At 42.5% G+C, this 19,367-nt stretch overlaps 1 protein-coding gene across 47 annotated transcripts in view; it reads right to left on the reverse strand.

Annotated features, from left to right (window-relative positions):
* The window catches only part of LOC110501351 (peripheral plasma membrane protein CASK), a 202,496-nt gene that overhangs the window by 6,841 nt on the left and 176,288 nt on the right, over positions 1–19,367 (reverse strand). For 16 of the 47 annotated variants that reach the window (XM_036958673.2, XM_036958678.2, XM_036958677.2 and 13 more), the window contains 9 exons: positions 18,417–18,605; positions 16,754–16,832; positions 11,115–11,200; positions 10,961–11,029; positions 7,209–7,283; positions 6,244–6,279; positions 3,594–3,638; positions 1,256–1,452; positions 896–1,011 (listed from right to left, as the gene is read on the reverse strand). In XM_036958673.2, coding sequence (XP_036814568.1) covers positions 896–1,011; positions 1,256–1,452; positions 3,594–3,638; positions 6,244–6,279; positions 7,209–7,283; positions 10,961–11,029; positions 11,115–11,200; positions 16,754–16,832; positions 18,417–18,605 — 892 coding nt within the window. The remainder of the gene's footprint in view (positions 1–895; positions 1,012–1,255; positions 1,453–3,593; positions 3,639–6,243; positions 6,280–7,208; positions 7,284–10,960; positions 11,030–11,114; positions 11,201–16,753; positions 16,833–18,416; positions 18,606–19,367) is intronic. The other 31 variants (XM_090215440.1, XM_036958683.2, XM_036958680.2 and 28 more) reach the window with 3 other exon arrangements.

Here is a 19,367-nt window from a genome sequence, read left to right on the forward strand (position 1 = left end):
TTCTCCCAACCCCTCTTATCTCTGCAAGTCCTCTCCATGGCCCCTTCCCTTCCACCCTCCCTCCCCCTCTTACTGGTTACTGGTGTCACTTGAGCCGCTGCAGTCCTAACACAGACACACATGGCAGTGTCAGTTTCTCCTGCACTTTGGCCTTGGCCTGGTCTGTTGAGACAGCCACCTTGCGATCACGGACACCCGAGATCCACAGACACAATGTTTGCTGCCCTCTACATCTCGCACACTGTGTTCAACTATCCATAGGAAACAAGAGGCTTTGGTGGAGACACAAAGTAGGTTTGAGGCATTCAATGTGGGCTACTGTCTTTAATGTGGGGAGTGTCTAAGGCACTTTGGAACACACTCAATCACAAACCCTCTCGCACACAACCACACATGTATATTCACATGCGAACAAGACATTAATGTGCATGCACGCCACAGGAGGCTGCTGAGGGGAGGACGGCTCATAATAATGGCCGGGATGGGAAAAATCAAATGGCATCAAACACATGGAAACCATATTAAGGTGCCACCAACCTCCTGTGATGCACACTCACGTGCAGCACACACACTTGTACTGTACATGCCAACTTGATAACTGCACACTCACCCTCATATTTAAGCTTGCCCTTGTGCCCTAGCACCAGGTCTCATTGCTATGACTATGTCACTGGAGCCAGCAGAGGTTACACGGTTCTGTTACCTGAATTCCCTGCTCTCCCTGCCCCCAGATTCCCTCCCTCTCCCTCAGACCCGCATGCCACCTTCTCACACACGTGAGACTCTCACAATTCATGCAGTAACAGCTGAGGAACATTTTGAATGGATGTGAGTGAGTATGTACCTTCTTTGTGCTTGGTCAGGTACTTGTGAGAGAGAGAGTGTGTGTGTGTACCTGCGTTGTGCTTGGCCAGGTACTTGTCTTTGTACTGCTTCTTCTTCTTGCCAAACCAGGTACAGCTGGCCTGCTGCTCCTGCTTAGTCTTCTCCATGGCTATACACGCCACACGCCTGTAAACACCGCGGGAAATACACCCATTAAAACTCAATCTGCTCAAACATTCAAGGTTTTCTTTGGGTTCTTCGAGGGTGCATTCTGGGAGCATAGATCAGGTTCTCTCTAAATATGGGTTCTGTGTGTTAAATTACCCTACATCCTAAAAGGCTCTAGCTTGTCAGTTCTGGAGCTTGTTTGTAAGTCTGAATGATTCTCTAGATGGAGATCTGGGTTATATCACGTCGTGTGTCTCCTCACCACTCCTGGAGTTCTGGTGAGGGTATGAGCCCTGCGGTGGCGTTCTTAGTGTTCTCCAGTTTGCCCTGCCACCAGTTGTGGTCGTCTTTACTGATGATCTGGATGATGTCACCGACCCGGAAGGGAATCCCGGCCTCCTTGCATGGGATGAGGTCATCTCTGGAGGGGTCATACTCAAACTGGGCCCTCACATAGATCTGTGACACACAGACAGGGGTAAGAGGTTAAAGTTCACGACGGAATGGGGTAAATTAGCCACTGATGAGGTAGGGGCGAGGGGGAGGTAGAGAAAAAGAGGGAGGTAGAGAGGGCTAGAGAGAGACAGCGAGAGAGAGCAGTTGTGTTGAGATGAGATGGGCATCATTTCCTGTGACGCCCGGTCGCCAGGTTGGAGACCTGGAGACGGAGGAGTGGCGTGTGGCTATATAGACTAATGTGTTGCCAGATTGGAGACCTTTCCTTATGGGTAGTTCTACCTCACAGGCGACAAAATATATAAATAGCTGAGTGCTATAAATGAGCCTCTCTCTCCGGTTGCCAGGTTGGACACCTGTCCCTATGGGCTGTGGGCAGTAGTGTGCGTATGTCTGTTTGTTTCTCACAGGGGAATAATACAAAACATAAGTTGTGGTATAAATGAGCCTCTCTTTTCTGAGGCAGTATACTGATATACAGGGCCTTCAGAAGGTATTCACACCCCTTGACCTTTTCCACATTTTGTTGTGTTACAGACGGAATTTAAAATGGATTCAATTGAGATTTGGTGTCACTGACCTACCCAATAATGTCAACGTGGAATAATGTTTTTCGAAATCTTTACTAATGAATTAAAAATGAAAAGCTGACATGTCTTGAGTCAATAAGTATTCAACCCCTTTGTTATGGCAAGACAAAATAAGTTCAGGAGTAAACATTTGCTTAACAGGTCACATAATAACTTCCATGGACTCTGTGTGCAATAATAGTATTTAACATGATTTTTGAATGACTACCTCATCTCTGTACTCCACACACATACCTGTAAGGTCCCTCGGTCGAGGAGTGAATTTCAAACAGATTCAACCACAAAGACCAGGGAGGTAAAACATAAATAAAATAAAAAGCAGACATTGATTATCTCTTTGCGCATGGTGCAGTTATTAATAACACTGTGTATGTTGTATCAATACACCCAGTCACTACAAAGATACAGGTGTCCTTCCTAACGCAGTTGCCGGAGAGGAAGGAAACCGTTCAGGGATTTTACCATAAGGCCAATGGTGACTTTAAAACAGTTAGAGTTTAATGGCTGTGATAGGAGAAAATTGAGGATGGATCAACAACATTGTAGTTACTCCACAATACTAAACTTTGACTGACTGAAAAGAAGGAAGACTGTACAGAACTCAAATATACCAAACATGCATCCTGTTTGGAACAAGGCACTAAAGTAATAATGCAATCGCTGCCAAAGGTGCTTCTACACAGTATTGTGAATACTCATGTAAATGAGATATTTATGTATTTAACTTTCAATACATCTGCAAAGATGTCTAAAAACATGTTTTCATTTGTCATTATGGGGTGTTGTGTGTAGATTGGTAAGAAATCTATTTAATCCATTTTGAATTCAGGCTGTAACACAACAAAATGTGGAATAAGGCGTATGAATACTTTCCGAAGGCACTGTAAATGGCACAGGGATCGTTAACACAGGGTTGTCTCTTTCGAATCAGCCATAGGTTACTCTTTAGAATCAGCCATAGGTTACTCTTTAGAATTAGCCATAGGTTACTCTTTAGAATTAGCCATAGGTTACTCTTCAGAATCCGCCATAGGTTACTCTTCAGAATCCGCCATAGGTTACTCTTCAGAATCCGCCATAGGTTACTCTTCAGAATCCGCCATAGGTTACTCTTCAGAATCCGCCATAGGTCTTGTTAAATCACAATCTACATTTTCGGTATCACTGACTGATTTAGCACACCTTTACGACCTGACAACCAGTCTTGTGCTACCATTCTTGTCTGATAAAGTAAGTATGTCTGATAAAATAATGATGAGGCAATATGTTGATTTCATTCATTTTCTCAGAGAATTGTATGATAATGCATTTTGAATACAGTTTGACTAGACTTTTTACAACAATCCAAACACTATGGTTTTTGCATTGTAGTTTTAGTGGTCTTAGTCTAAGTTAGATTGTGCTGTATGGGATGGTGTTTTGGTTACCAACTACTGCTATTACAGTCATCTAAAGGGAATATCTATGGTTTAGCCATAGAGATAAACATTTCCTAAGATGTCTGCTGTTTTTATCTCTATGGTTTAGCACTATGGAGGCTACATTATATCTTACCTTGATGGACATTTTATCCTTGATTGGAGGTCTGGGTACGACCATCTAGGATGTGAAAGCATCACACACATCATGCAGTAAAACGACTACAGAGTGTCTACACACACAGTATGATGGGGAGATGGAGACTTAAGCGTTAACTCTACTTTTGTGATGGTGATGGGAGGGGGATTGACATGGATGATGCCACTTCAGTGTTGGAGGTCAATTCAACCTTCAGTTCATTGCGATGAATTTAAGTTTTCATTTCATGAATAGGCTATTGCTGTCGATGAGAATTGTACAATTCGCAAATAAAAAGTTCAATTCATGAAATGGAATTGACCCCAACCCTGGTTATGACGACAAGACAGGTCCGTTAGAATGCTTTTTTAACACTCATTTCTTCCTGGCTTGATTTGAAAAGATCTGGAATGACTGGATTGGTGAAAGACATGGAAGAGCTTTAACCTATCCAACACTGAGATCAGTGATCTATGTTATGGGTTTTTCAAACATAATGGTCATAATTGATGATTATATTACATGGTGATGGGCGAGATTATAGGAGGCTTGGGGGGGGGGGGGGGTCAGTATTTGCACCATTTGAAAAATACTATAAAATCAACAATACAAATATTGATCTATATTATGTATGCAAAAAAAGGGACAATTATATTATAAAATTGCTCTGAGAAAGAGATTTGTTTAACAAGTAATACAAAAAAATATTGGCACCCATTTTCAATGAGACTGGAGAACATATTGGCAGGGACCATTCCTCCAATCACAGGTTATTGATCTTGCTGGAAGATCTACTTGCGGCAAAGTTTCAGCCTCCTAGCAGAGACAACCAGGTTTGTGGCTAAGTTCATGATGTCATTGACCTTAACAAGGGCCCCGTGACCAGTGGAGCAAAATAACCCCATAACATCAAATTCTTTTGACGCCAAACCCACTATTGGTGTGCGTGACCAAAGAGCTGTATTTTCATGTAATCTGACCATAGCACCGGTTCCAATCCAAGTGCCAATGCCGTTTAACAAACTCCAGTTTACATTTGTTGGTTGCTCACAATAAAGGCATTTTTTTCTGGCAACCAAAGAGCCTATTGGCATAGAGGTGGCATCTAATTGTAGATTTGGAGACTTGGTGACCCGAAGATGTTACTAAGTTCTCTAATTCTCCAACTATGACCCTTGAACTGTTCTTTGCCTCGCAGACCATATTCCTCACTGTGGAGACAAGATAAACATGCGTCCAATACCAGGCAAGTTTACCCCTGTTCCACTGGTTTTAAACTTCTTAATTGTTGCCATAATAACAGTAAGTGGTATATTTGTTTTATAGCAATTGTTTGTACCCATTGCCTGATTTATGAAAGTCAACAACCATTTGTCTCTCTGTTTTTTTGCCTTTTCCCATGGTGATAGATGAAAAAGGGATTTTACATGCATGTTACCTCATTTTTATACCCCAGTGACACAAGAAGCCATGGAAGGACATTATACAGTTCCATAAACTGAGATTCATTTTAAAAAGTAGAATGTTAACATAGATGTGCGTTTTTATTAATAAGAAACTTGAGGGGTTCCAATAATTTTGACACCTAAATTTTGAGGAAAAGAAATTACTTTGAGCAATTGTATTAGTATTTAAATGATATATATATTTTGTAGCGTACGATATAGCTCAGCATTGTATTATTTATGGTCACGGCAAATAGCTGTATTTGCCTTACGACCAGTGAATTAAGTGCCACATTTTAATGTTATTTAACAAAGATTTTTGCTAATCTTTATCAAGGGTGACATTAATTATGGACCTGACTGTATATTTGAAGTCTAGTTTCATTGAAATATATCAGCCTTTCCAGACAGAACATTTTCTCTACCACAGGGGAGTTCAACTCAGAGTTATGGGACCAGGTGGAATCTTTCAAAATCTTAATAATAACTCGGCAAAAAGTATCGGATCGAATCAATTTGAATTCAGCCTGTGCTCTTTTTAGGTCACACATGTCTGAGCAGCTGGAGCAGATTCGGAGTCTAATGTGTTTTGGATTGAGGCCAATATCCAGTAGTCTTCGGGTGAGGTCATAGCTTACAGTAGTTCTACATACTTTCCCCTATCCAGTCTAACAGACACTATTCTTTAAAAATATATATTGGGGGATATTTTATTGTTTTACAGACAGTGAATGTAGACAGATACAGAGGGAGACAGAGATAAAGTGCTTAGTCGGGATTCGTACCAATGTCGCCGGGTGTATGGTCCGGAGTCTGGTGGGCTAACCACTAAGCCAGACTCCGACACAGCAGGCACTATCCTGCTCTAAACACATGCAGGAACAGCTTGGAGATCTGGAGCCACAGAATATGAACAACATTGTAAGTGAACGGAGTGAACTCATATGGGTTGATCTGGGCAATTAGTCAATGGAGGGCGGCTGGGGGGCTGGTGAGCATGTGAACTCGCAAGCACACTGCGCGTGTGCACAAATGCTTACTTACGCACATGACACATGCACACACGCGTGACAGACACACACGCGCGCGCGTGCACACACAGAGGTGTAGAAGTTAAATGTTAGGGAAGGGAGGGAGGGGTTGTGAGTTACAGTTCAGTGTGTGTGTGTTTGTTTTACGGGGTAGAGAGCACTGGTATTCACCTGTCGACCCTTGGGTTGGATGGTAGACGGCAGATCCTGTAGAGAAAAGCCCACCAGTGACAGAGAGAGTTTACACCAGAGACAGGCATGTAGACAACCATAACACTGTATACGGAACACAACACACACACACAGACATTCCCTCCACTCCTGTCAAACGTTTTAAAGAGAGAGAGAGAGAGGGTACAGTCAAACAGAGTTGCATTTTAATGAGTGTTCGAGAAGAGCATCGGCAGTCTCTCTCACACTCTCAGAGAGGAAGCAGAAAGCAAGCAAAGCAGCTTCAATACCAAGGTGTACAGCTAGTAGGTAGGTAGGTAAGTTCGTAGTTAGATAGGTAAGAGGTAGGTTCCTAAGTAGGTAGGAAGGTAGGTAGGTAGGTAGGTAAGTAAGAAAGAAGTAGGTAAGAGGTAGGTTCATAAATAGGTAGGTAAGTAAGAAGTAGGTAGGTAGGTAAGTAAGAAGTAGTTAGGTAAGAGGTAGGTAGGCAAGTACGTGAGTGAGTAGGTAGTTAGGTAAGTAGGTCTAGCAGTGGATAAGGTTGGAGGCAGTTGTATAGGAACAGAGTTGTAAAGGACCGGAGCCTTTTCTGTGACTGACTTGAGGATTCCCAGTTCCTCTGCATCCTAAAAGGCTGCCAGCAGAAAGGCACAGCACACAGCAGCATTTTTACAGCACATGGCAGCGTTTTACAGCACACCAATTTGTAAACAGAGATATCGGAAATGTGGTTATAGTCAAAGGTTGGTCTGAACAACCAGCATCATAACTTAATGTGGTATACAACTGAAAAGAAAAATACATAAAATATGGGAGAGGGGTTTCATCAAACTGAAAAAATATATACAGTACAATGATAACAGACAACAGCTGGGGGAGAGAGTGAAAGGTCTGGGTTGGTTGACTTGAGGGAGAAGGGGACAGTTTCGGTGTTTGGTTGGGTGTTTAGGGGTGGGGGTTCTTACCAAGATAGAACTGTTAACACTGGAGTGGCCAGTGCCATTGGCAGGGGATTGCCTGGAGGTGGAGGGGGAGTCTCTCTGTAACAAGACACACAGGTCAGACACACACTCACAAACTTGCGCACACACACGCGTGCGCACGTGCGCGCACAGGGGCTTCATGGGGGGGGGGTCCAGATTTAGCAGGTATATTTCTCTACATAGGTCACCTCTTTACCAGTTCAATTGTCACGTTAATGATGTACACTGATTCTTTAAGAACTGTTATGCCTTAGGAGTTTCAAATAAACTAAACATATTTGACACATGCTTCATAAACAACAGGTGTAGTAGACTAAATGATGCATGTCTATGGTGCATGTACTATGTAGGCACCTGAGCTGAACCATGAGGAAGACTCGGCATCAACCAACCCACAATCAGACTTGGGGGATGTAACCTGATACTCAAAGAACAACTTTGAATATCAAAATTGAATGATTTTGGCATTGTAAAACTGATTGCTGTCCTCGTTGTGAAATTATCAAGCCAAACTACCAAGACTATTGCTGATGGTGAACCTGAACTCGACTAATAAAGCCTAATTTCACGCTAGCCATTTTAGTATTTGAATGCTGAAGTTGGAACAGCTCGTTGGTCAGCGTGCGAAGCTGGGCACAGTGAGCAGTTTGACTAGGCTACTGATATTGCCTGATGTTGTTTGGCATGCAAAAGGACTTGTAGAGCAATGACTGTCAACAAATGCATTTCGACACTGAAGTAGAGAGGACGCATCAGTTGTCACAAAAGATGTGTTTTCGGAAGGTAAAAATAATGTCATATTTGTGCACCGACAATTCATAACGTTTGAATAGATTTTCTGACCGATGCATGCTCCAATTGGATCGGTCTGGCGTCCACGGACTGTGCACATATGAAGTGGCTATGTTGAGCATAAAAGTGATCATTTGAAACAGGTCCTATATGCTAGATTTCGTTTTTTTTAGCAAATGATACAAACCTTAGAACGTCTTAGAAAATCAAAACATATACAGTGCATTGGGAAAGTATTCAGACCCCTTCCCCTTTTCCACATTTTGTCACGCTACAGCCTTATTCTAAAATGGATTAAATCGATTAATTTTATTTTCTAAAAACCTGTTTTTGGTTTGTCATTATGGGGTATTGTGTTTAGATTAATGAGGGAAAAAACCTATTGAATCAATTTTAGAATAAGGCTGTAACGTAACAAAACGTGGATAAAGTCAAGGGGTCTGAATACTTTCTGAAGGCTCTGTATAAATATAATACTTGTTTCACTCCACGCATCAACCACTGTTTGAGGAGCATGCGCTCGCTGTCTGACAGGTGATATTCCGCCCAAACTCTGTGTGCCATGGGCTCTCCAACCTTGTTCCTTCAGCTACCCGAGTGGGCTCCCGAGTGGGCTCCCGAGTGGCCCAGAAATCACTACAGACCCAGATTCGATTCCAGGCTGTATCACAATCGGCAGTGATTGGGAGTCCCATACGGCGGCGCACAATTGGCTCAGCGTCGTCCGGGTTTGGGCTTAACCAAGGTAGGCCGTAATTGTAAATAATAATTTGTTATTAACTGACTTGCCTAGTTAAATAAAGGTTAAATTAAAAAAATATATTTGGGAAACCAAGTGAAATCTGTGCGGTAACATCAATAGTAACATGTAACAACGAAACATATTTCACTAAACTGTTGACAGCCCCTCTGCACGCTCCAGAAAGGAGTAAAGGAGAGAGAGGAGATGGAAACGCATGGTGGTGATAGTCTGTATAGCTGAATGTAATGTGTCTCACTTAATTCTGAAAATACAAAAAAAATGTCCTATTACTAGGCTATTCAAAATCAAATACAAATGTACTATAATTGTAGGATAACTGTAAGCCGCCCTGCACAATCAATGAACCAACAGCATCGCCTAGGGCTATACGTTCTCTCCCAGACTCATGGATAGACATTTTGTAGCATAGCATATTCATGTTATTTGATTTAACTAGGCAAGTCGGTTAAGAACAAATTCTTATTTACAATGACGACCTACCCCGGAGGACGCTGGGCCAATTGGGCACCGCCCTTTGGGACTCCCAATCACGGCCGGATGTGATACAGCATAAGATAACCAGTCCATCCAGTATGAATAATTATACAACCCCACACTCAACCAACGATTACTAAAATTTGTTTCATTTTTAAGTATAGGCTAGACCAATTATGTACCACATCTTAAATACATTTTGTTTTACGGAGGATCCATGCCTAATATGCGGTAGTATGCTCTGTATAGTATAACAGCAAATTCACAATTTTAAATCTGTTTTTTTTTGTTTGGGCTTTTTTGGGCTTGGGCTCATAAGCGATTTGAATGAGTCATCATCATCCCCTTAGAAAGCTCTGTCCATTTCGTTGTGTTAGGCTTTGAAACAACATCCACAACCACTATGTTTTACACTGTTTCAACCTGCTGTTGAAGTTCTTTCTTAAATTTGATCATCACAGTGAGGTGAGTTTTAAAAGTATGATATGCCTACTGTTTTGATAAGTGTTTGATGTGATTTTCAATGGCATTTGCATTGATGTCAGAGTGGTTCGAGGAAGAATAGAGCCCTGAGTAGCAGGCCATTAGGAGCTGATGGTAGTTAGCTAGTTACAAAGGTATGTCCAGAGGATATAAAAGGAGATTACATCATGTGGAATTGTTCTGCGATCATGACTCATGACTGCCGGTGTGGTAATAGTCACAGCACTAGGAGGGTACTCTGCTTGCCTGGTCTTGTAGTCAGTGTGCCCCCTCCGCAAAACACAACTTTTTCTCAAAAATTATGATAAAACTTAGCCATAACGTTGAATTTAGTCATTCATTTTATGTCTGAAAAATGTAAAAACAGGACAAATCTGAGGGAGCACGTGCCCTTGTGCCCCCTATGGGCACGAGGCCTCTTGCGTGCGCGCATGTCGTAAATATACGACAGACACACACAGACAGACACACAGACAGACAGAAACCAAAGCCACCATAACATAACTGTTTCAGGAGAGGAGTGTGGGGTCAAAAGTACTACACATCGACAACAGCTTTACATTAGAGATGGGGTTACACATCATCTAGTTACCATCTAGTAACACCAATACAACAAAAATCACATTTCACACTCCACAATAAACAAGTCCAAATTACCGTCATCAATGTCTTCAATGAGCTCATAGACTGTGCAATCAAAGCAACATGATTATCCTACTTACTAATCGTAATAGCAATGATCCCTGCACATCCCTATCTCGCCACAGAGGGGCAGTAGACTCACAAAGACTGGCTCATCAAGGTCAGGCTGGAATGTTATTTGCCAGGCTAAATCATCACAAGCTCCCACTTGGCATTACAGAGTATCAACAGGGAATTCTGGTCTCTGTGTGACTGACTGGCCAGCGGTGCGGGGTCTGTGTGTGTGCGCGTGTTCGGTGCCAGATCACAGAGTTCCAGGGTTCAGGGGTCAGGGTGGGGGGCATTACGGGGAGTTCCGGTATCTTGGTTGTGAAATTGGTGTGCAGCACGTCTGACCCAGCCTTGAGCAGAACACAGTAGAGCACACAGAACCTCACCCGAGAGAAAGCGTTAACACACACACACACACAGCCACCAGGCAGGCGGTTGGTTAGTCAAAGGGTCGGGAATTTAAACATTCACAACATCAACAGAGGATGTGGGTAAAGAGAGAAGGGAGGAGGAAATGGCGGTGCGTTACCTCACAGGAGGATCCTTGTGTCCGGTAGCTTGGCACTATCTTAAAGGTGATGCTGCCTCGCATCTCTTTCTGTGGACACAAACACACATACTCAGCATTTAAGTACACAGGCACGCAGCACACACACAGACGTACATACACAATGTCCACTCACCAACATCCTCTGGAGTTGCTCTACGGTCTGGTTGGCCACACTGATGCTGTTGATCTCTCTGATCTCATCTCCTACATGCAGTGTTCCTACAACACACACGGCAGACAGTCTTTGTTACAGTTTGTCCTTATTGCAGTATTCATTATGCATCTCAGAGTGCTGATCTAGGATCAGGTTCCCACTGTCCGTATATTCTTATTTATTATTATCTAAAAAGGCAGAACTGATCCTAGATCAGCACTCCTACATGTACTCTGAATACAGAATGACACAAATATACATTTTCAAAGTCTGCTGCCTCAGTTTGTATGATGGCTAGGGGAACAAACATCGATATTTTGGATCCATGGCCAGGAAACTCCCCAGACCTTAATCCCATTGAGAACTGATGGTCAATCCTCAAGAGGCGGGTGGACAAACAAAAACCCACAAATTCTGACAAATTTCAAGCATCGATTATGCAAGAATGGGCTGCCATCAGTCAGGATGTGGCCCAGAAGTTAATTGACAGCATGCCAGTGCGGATTGCAGAGGTCTTGAAAAAGAAGGGTCAACACTGCAAATATTGACTCTTTGCATCAACTTCATGTAATTTTCAACCAAAGCCTTTGACACTTATGAAATGGTTGTAATTATACTTCAGTATTCCATAGTAACAACTGACAAAAATATCTAAAGACACTGAAGCAGCAAACTTTGTGAAAATTAATATTTGTGTCATTCACAAAACTTTTGGCCACGACTGTATACAGTGCCTTTGGAAAGTATTCAGACCCCATTGACTTTTTCCACATTTTGTTATGTTACATTCTTATTCTAAAATGTATTAAATATATATATTTTTTCAGCATTCTAAACACAATACCCCATAATGACAAAGACAAAACAGGCCTAGAAATTTTTGCAAATGTATAAAAAACAAAACTGAAATACCGTATTTACATAAGTATTCAAACCCTTTACCTCATCATTCTTAAAAATGGAAGAAGTTTGGAACCACCAATATTCTTCCTAGAGCTGGCTGCCAGGCCACACTGAGCAAATCTGGGTGAAGGGCCTTGGTCAGGGAGGTGACCAAGAACCCAAAGGTCAAAGGTGGAGATGGGAGGATATTCCAGAAGGACAACAATCCCCGCAGCACTCCACCAATCAGGCCTTTATGGTCGAGTGGCCAGACAGAAGCCACTTCTCAGTAAAAGGCATATGACAGCCCACTTGGAGTTTGCCAAAAGGCACCTAAAGACTCACAAGATTCTCTGGTCTGATGAAAGCAAGATTGAACTCTTTGGCCTGAATGCCAAGTGTCACGTCTGGAGGAAACCTGGCAACATCCCTATGGTGAAGCATGGTGGTGGCAGCATCATGTTGTGGGGATGTTTTTTAGCGGCATGGACTGGGAGACTAGTCAGGATCGAGGCAAAGATAAACAAAGCTAAGTACAGAGATCCTTCCAACAGGACAATGACCCTAAGCACACAGCCAAGACAACACAAGAGTGGCTTCGGGACAAGTCTCTGAATGTCGTGAGTGGCCCAGCGAGAGCCCGAACTTCAACCCGAACAAACATCTCTGGAGAGACTTGAAAAAAGCTGTGCAGCAAGCTTGAGAGGCTCTGCAGAGAGGAAAAACTCCCAATATACAGGTGTGCCAAGCTTGTAGCCTCATACCCAAGAAGACTCGAGGCTCTAATTGCTGCCAAAGGTGCTTCAACAAAGTACTGAGTAAAGAGTCTGAATACTTATGTAAATGTGATATTTCAGCGTTTTATTTTTAACAAATTTGCAAAAATGTCTAAACTTGTTTTGGCTTTGTAGTTATGGGGTATTGTGTGTAGAATGATGACGGAATAAAACAATTTAATCAAATTTAGAATAAGACTGTAATGTAGTAAAATGTGGAAAAAGTCAAGTGGTCTGAATACTTCCCGAATGCACAGTAGGCCCAGATTTCACAAAGTCTGGAGAAGTGTTTGACTGCTCAAGAGCCACATTAGTATGATCTAGCAATCTACAGAGACAGCCATGACGATGACCTGGAACAACTCCAGTGACACTACTTCCAACTAACCCTCTGTGATATGTGGACAGTGGCACAGTGTCCAAGGTGTCATGTCTGACGACATGTTTCTATTTTTTTTGTACAGAGCTGATAATGAAAACCCACACTAACTCTCGTCTGTAGGTCTAGAGACCCGGAGGGGTTAACTGCCTTGCTCTAAGCGAGTGTTTGATACAGACGTGGCTTGTTTCCTACCTGTGTATAACGTGTTTGTGAGGTACAGTTGAAGTCGGTAGTTTACATATAGGTTGGTGTCAATAAAACTCATTTTTCAACCACTCCACAAATTTTTTGTTAACAAACTATAGTTTTGTTATATCCTTCCGGTTATATCCTTCCCGTTTGGCCCTGTCTGGGGGTATCATCGGATAGGTCCACAGTGTCTCCTGACCCCTCCTGTCTCAGCCTCCAGTATTTATGCTGGAGTAGTTTATGTGTCGGGGTGCTCGGGTCAGTTTGTTATATCTGGAGTACTTCTCCTGTCTTATCCGGTGTCCTGTGTGAATTTAAGTATGATCTCTCTAATTCTCTCTTTCTTTCTCTCTCTCGGAGAACCTGATCCCTAGGACCATGCCTCAGGACTTCCTGGCATGATGACTCCTTGCGTCCCCAGTCCACCTGCCCGTGCTGCTGCTCCAGTTTCAACTGTTCTGTCTGCGGCTATGGAATCCTGACCTGTTCACCGGACGTGCTACCTGTCCCAGACCTGCTGTTTTCAACTCTCTAGAGACAGCAGGAGTGGTAGAGATACTCTTAATGATCGGCTATGAAAAGCCAACTGACATTTACTCCTGAGGTGCTGACTTGCTGCACCCTCGACAACTACTGTGATTATTATTTGACCATGCTGGTCATTTATGAACATTTTAGCATCTTGGCCATGTTCTGTTATAATCTCCACCCGGCACAGCCAGAAGAGGACTGGCCACCCCTCATAGCCTGGTTCCTCTCTAGGTTTCTTCCTAGGTTTTGGCCTTTCTAGGGAGTTTTTCCTAGCCACCGTGCTTCCACACTTGCATTGCTTGCTGTTTGGGGTTTAAGGCTGGGTTTCTGTACAGCACTTTGAGATATCAGCTGATGTACGAAGGGCTATATAAATCAATTTGAAGTCGGTTAGGAGATCTACTTTGTGCATGACACAAGTCATTTTTCCAACAATTGTTTACAGACAGCTTATTTCACTTATAATTCACTGTATCACAATTCCAGTGGGTCAGAAGTTTACATACAGTAAGTTGACTGTGCCTTTAAACAGCTTGGAAAATTCCAGAAAATTATGTCATGGCTTTAGAAGCTTCTGATAGGCTAATTGATCATTTGAGTCAATCGGAGGTGTACCTGTGGATGTGTTGCAAGGCCTACCTTCAAACTCAGTGCCTCTTTGCTTGACATCATGGGAAAATAAAAAGAAATCGGCCAAGACCTCAGAAAAAAAAAAGTAGACCACAAGTCTGGTTCATCCTTGGAAGCAATTTCCAAACGCCTGAAGGTACCACGTTCATCTTACAAACAATAGTACACAAGTATAAACACCATGGGACCCTGCTGCCGTCATACCGCTCAGGACGGAGACGCGTTCTGTCTCCTAGAGATTAACATACTTTGGTGCGAAAAGTGCAAATCAATCCCAGAACAACAGCAAAGGACCTTGTGAAGATGCTGGAGGAAACAGGTACAAAAGTGTCTATATCTACAGTAAAACGAGTCCTATATCGACATAACCTGAAAGGCCACTCAGCAAGGAAGAAGCCACTGCTCCAAAGCCGCCATTAAAAAGCCAGACTACGGTTTGCAACTGCACATGGGGACAAAGATCATACTTTTTGGAGAAATGTCCTCTGCTTTGATGAAACAAAAATAGAAATGTTTGGCCATAATGACCATCATTATGTTTGGAGGAAAAAGGGGGAGGCTTGCAAGCCGAAGAACACCATCCCAACAGTGAAGCACGGGGGTGGTAGCATCATGTTGTGTGGGTGCTTTGCTGCAGGAGGGACTGGTGCAATTCACAAAATAGATGGCATCATGAGGAAGTAAAATTATGTGGATACATTGAAGCAACATCTGAAGACATCAGTCAGGAAGTTAAAGCTTGGTCGCAATTGGGTCTTCCAAATGGACAATGACCCCAAGCATACTTACAAAGTTGTGGCAAAATGGCTGAAGGACAAAAAAGTCAAGGTATTGGAGTGGCCATCACAAAGCCCTGACCTCAATCCTATATAACATTTGTGGGCAGAACTGAAAAAGTGTGTTTGAGCAAGGAGGCCTACAAACCTGACTCAGTTACACCAGCTCTGTCAGGAGGATTGGGCCAAAATTGGGCCAAAAGTTAAACAATTTAAAGGCACTGATACCAAATACTAATTGAGTGTATATAAACTTCTGACCTACTGGGAGTGTGATAAAATAATTAAGAGCTGAAATAAAATCACTCTACTATTATTCTGACATTTCACATTCTTAAAATAAAGTGGTGATCCTAACTGACCTAAGACAGGGAATTTTTACTAGGATTAAATGTCAGGAATTGTGAAAAACTGAGTTTAAATGTATTTGGCTAAGGTGTACGTAAACTTCCAACTTCAACTGTATATGTGTGTGTGTGAGGTAGACTGGTGCTAATGCTTCAGTATTGGGACAGTGCAATGTATAGCTGGGCGATATGGACAACAAAAAAACGTATCACAATAAATTGACTGAATTATCGCGATAACGGTACGTTTCTAACATTAATAAAAACCACAGTTGTTTTTTTACATCACCCTTAAATCTACTACTTTGAATGAATCAACGGGAATCAGAGGGGCGAAGTCACAGGACTCCCCAAACACACATCTTACTAAAAAAGGAACAGGGCAATTACGCACGGACAAAATGGAAACAAGGGAGACGCGGGAGGAGAGAAACACATGGACAAAGAAACACGGAGAAATATAGAACAAGGAAAGAGGACGACATTGAGAGACAAAGAACGGATTAAGAGACGAATAACATGCCTGAATAATGCCCGTAGCGAAGAGCCAAAGCCTAGCCTAGCCACAAAATAGTATTTTAATTTGTTATCGAAAGACTCTTTGGTATATAAGTGAAGTGCTCTACACCAAGCTAGGATTTTGTTTCCCCTTTCTTGAACCGGCCGAGTGCCATTCTGTGAACAGTAAATATATAATTTTTACAACTTAAAAAAGACGACTCTTCCTCTGTTTACGCCACACCTCGCTACTGCATAGATCGGAACTTCTCTGGACTGATCACACTTTCAATTGTCCCATTAACAATCCCCATATTAGCAAACTTATTTCATGTAAACACATTCCTCTAGTAGGGCACTAAAGGCTATTTATCGTGGTGAACGATATCAGCGAAATGTTCACGATAAGTGGTCATTTTGGTGCCCATTATTTTCGGTTTACCGTTCCAGCTCTAACATAATGTCCAGATATCCCCTGCTACGTGCACATATTGGGGAGACGTTCTGAACAGTGTGTGTGATAGATAATATGCAGTAATAATGTATAATAGTATAGTCTGATAACCAGTAATAGCTGCTAGCGTAATAGAAAGAGATGGCTGGCTACCTTGTCTGTGGATCATTCCTCCGTGCATTATCCTGGCTACGATACAGTGGTTCAGATCGTTCATCTTCAGCGTGATGCCCTGGAGAGAGAGGACAGGGGTCAGAGGTCAGCAAACATTGAGGTCATAGAAAGGTCAGGTTCAGGGACTGAGGCGCTAGGCTGATCTCACATAGACAGGGAAGAGAAGGGAGAAAAAGCTATAGTCGATAGAATATGTGTGTAAGAACAGACTGTGTATGACTATGCTTGTGGGACTGCTGTGCGGGATAATGAATACAGTCAGCTTTTGAGCGTGTAATTGCAGTGTCTAAGGTTGCAAAGCTACCGGTAATTTACCAAAGTTACCAGAATCTTCGGTAATTTTGGTAATGAACAGAAAATCTATTGTAATATATGGTAACTTTGGTCATTTATACTTGAATAACTTAATATAGTATTACTTGTTTATAGATGTGTTCATATTGTCCATGAGTTTAGCAGAGTTGTGGACTCAAGTCACAATTTGATGATTGAGACTCGACTTGATAGAAAATAACTTGAGAATTGACTAGGACTTGGAGCCTCAAGACTCGACTTTGACTTGAAATTGTCTGGCCATATTTTGTAATGTTTTGTCACTCATTTTGTGGCACAGAATCCGTGGATTACGCTCCACGCAGCCAGAGACAGTAGTCTCAAAATCACCCGTGCAAAAAAATGTGTAATTCAACAACAGATTGGCTAGCGAAACGCACACTTGGCCCTCTCATTGCAAACTGTCAATCAACACAGGTCAGGTAAGCTAGCGAACAGATTGCTGATTTGCTGTACACACAGACACACAAAAGTTTGGGGTCACTTGGAAATGTCCTTGTTTTTGAAAGAAAAGCACATTTTTTGTCCATTAAAATAACATAAAATTGATCAGAAACACAGTGTAGACATTGTTAATGTTGAAAATGACTATTGTAGCTGGAAACAGCTGAGAAAAAAATAAATAAAATGGAATATCTACATGGGCGTACAGAGGCCCATTATCATCACTCCTGTGTTCCAGTGGCACGTTGTGTTAACTAATCCAAGTTTATCATTTGAAAAGGCTAACTGATCATTAGAAAACCCATTTGCAATTATGTTAGCACAGCTGAAAACTGTTGTTCTGATTAAAGAAGCAATAAAACTGGCCTTCTTTAGACTAGTTGAGTATCTGGAGCATCAGCATTTGTGGGTTCGATTACAGGCTCAAAATGGCCAGAAACAAAAGCACTTTCTTCTGAATCTCGTCAGTAAATTCTTGTTCTGAGAAATGAAGGCTATTCCATCAGAGAAATTGCCAAGAAACTAAAGAACAGCGCAAACTGGCACTAGCTGGAATATAAAGAGGAGTGGGAGGCCCAGGTGCACAACTGAGCAAGTTGTTAGATAGCTTCAATATGGTTTCTCAAGGGGAGACTACAGTCTTGTCCTCTACCTGTGTCCGTTCAGATAGGACAGGTTAAGCCTGATAGAGACTTTTTTTATTTTGGGCTATTCTCCGTGTATATTTGGTAAATCTACTTGAATATTTTATATGATATGGAGCTTTCATCAGTGGATCATCAAGACTAGTAAATATATCTACTCACTGAGCACCTCAACCCAAATGACCCAATGTGTGTGTATATAGCCCGTGTTCGTGTCGTACCATAGGTTCGTCAGTGTTCTTCTGGAACTGCACCAGTCGTACTCGAGTCACGTTCTCCAGGTCCATGTCCCCGCTGGTGCTCTCGGGCGATTCTCCGTTCAGGTAGGGCGAGGTGGGCGGGGGCGTGACCCTCAGAGCCTCATCACTGTACACCTCATGGGCCACCACGTCATGGGTCTGGAGCAAGGCCTAGAAGCAGGGGAACAGAAAAAGGGGGATTGGGAGATGGGGGGAGGGAGTCGGAGCAAGACAGAACGTCATCAAGGGTCTGCAGCAAGGCTCACCTAGACACCCAGCAAGTAATAGATTCTCGCACACAAACGGTATATTCTTGAAGGCTTCATAACATACCACAGACAGGAGAAGCCACCCCCTATCGCCTCCTAAAAACCTACATACAGACACCCATCACAGACTGCTAGCTTTATTCAATGACAGATAGAATTTCTGAGAGGTACTTTATCAAAAAACTAGGAACGTCATAAGACATGCAAGTATAAAACCCCAACAAAGACTAACCTGCCTCTGGCTTCCCCTAGTGCATACACTCATCCCACGCACTTATCGAAAGTTAAAAAACACACACACACACACACACTTTACCACAAGAGCCCACTAATGAGAGCAGGCTCATGGGTTTGAAGAGAATTAATCCCCCCCACCCGCAGATAGAGGCTTTAAAGTGACATTCCACCACTAACTTTCTCAACACCCAGGTCAGAGGTGATTTCAGCACAGTTATAAAGTGCATGCTAACTTTGGTCGAACAATGCTATGGACACAACATAGACGAGTGCTGTAACAGTGCCATAACTACTTTATATTAGGCAGGATTCAGGTTAGCATATTGATTATACCTTCAGCAAACTACGCAAACTACGCTACTACAACAGGTACTTAAAAGCTAGACACTCAAGTTACAAGAGGAAAAAACTGAATTCCCAAACAAAA

The sequence above is a fragment of the Oncorhynchus mykiss genome, chromosome 22 (assembly GCF_057628025.1).
Source record: "Oncorhynchus mykiss isolate SJ-2025 chromosome 22, ASM5762802v1, whole genome shotgun sequence".
NCBI lineage: Eukaryota > Metazoa > Chordata > Actinopteri > Salmoniformes > Salmonidae > Oncorhynchus > Oncorhynchus mykiss.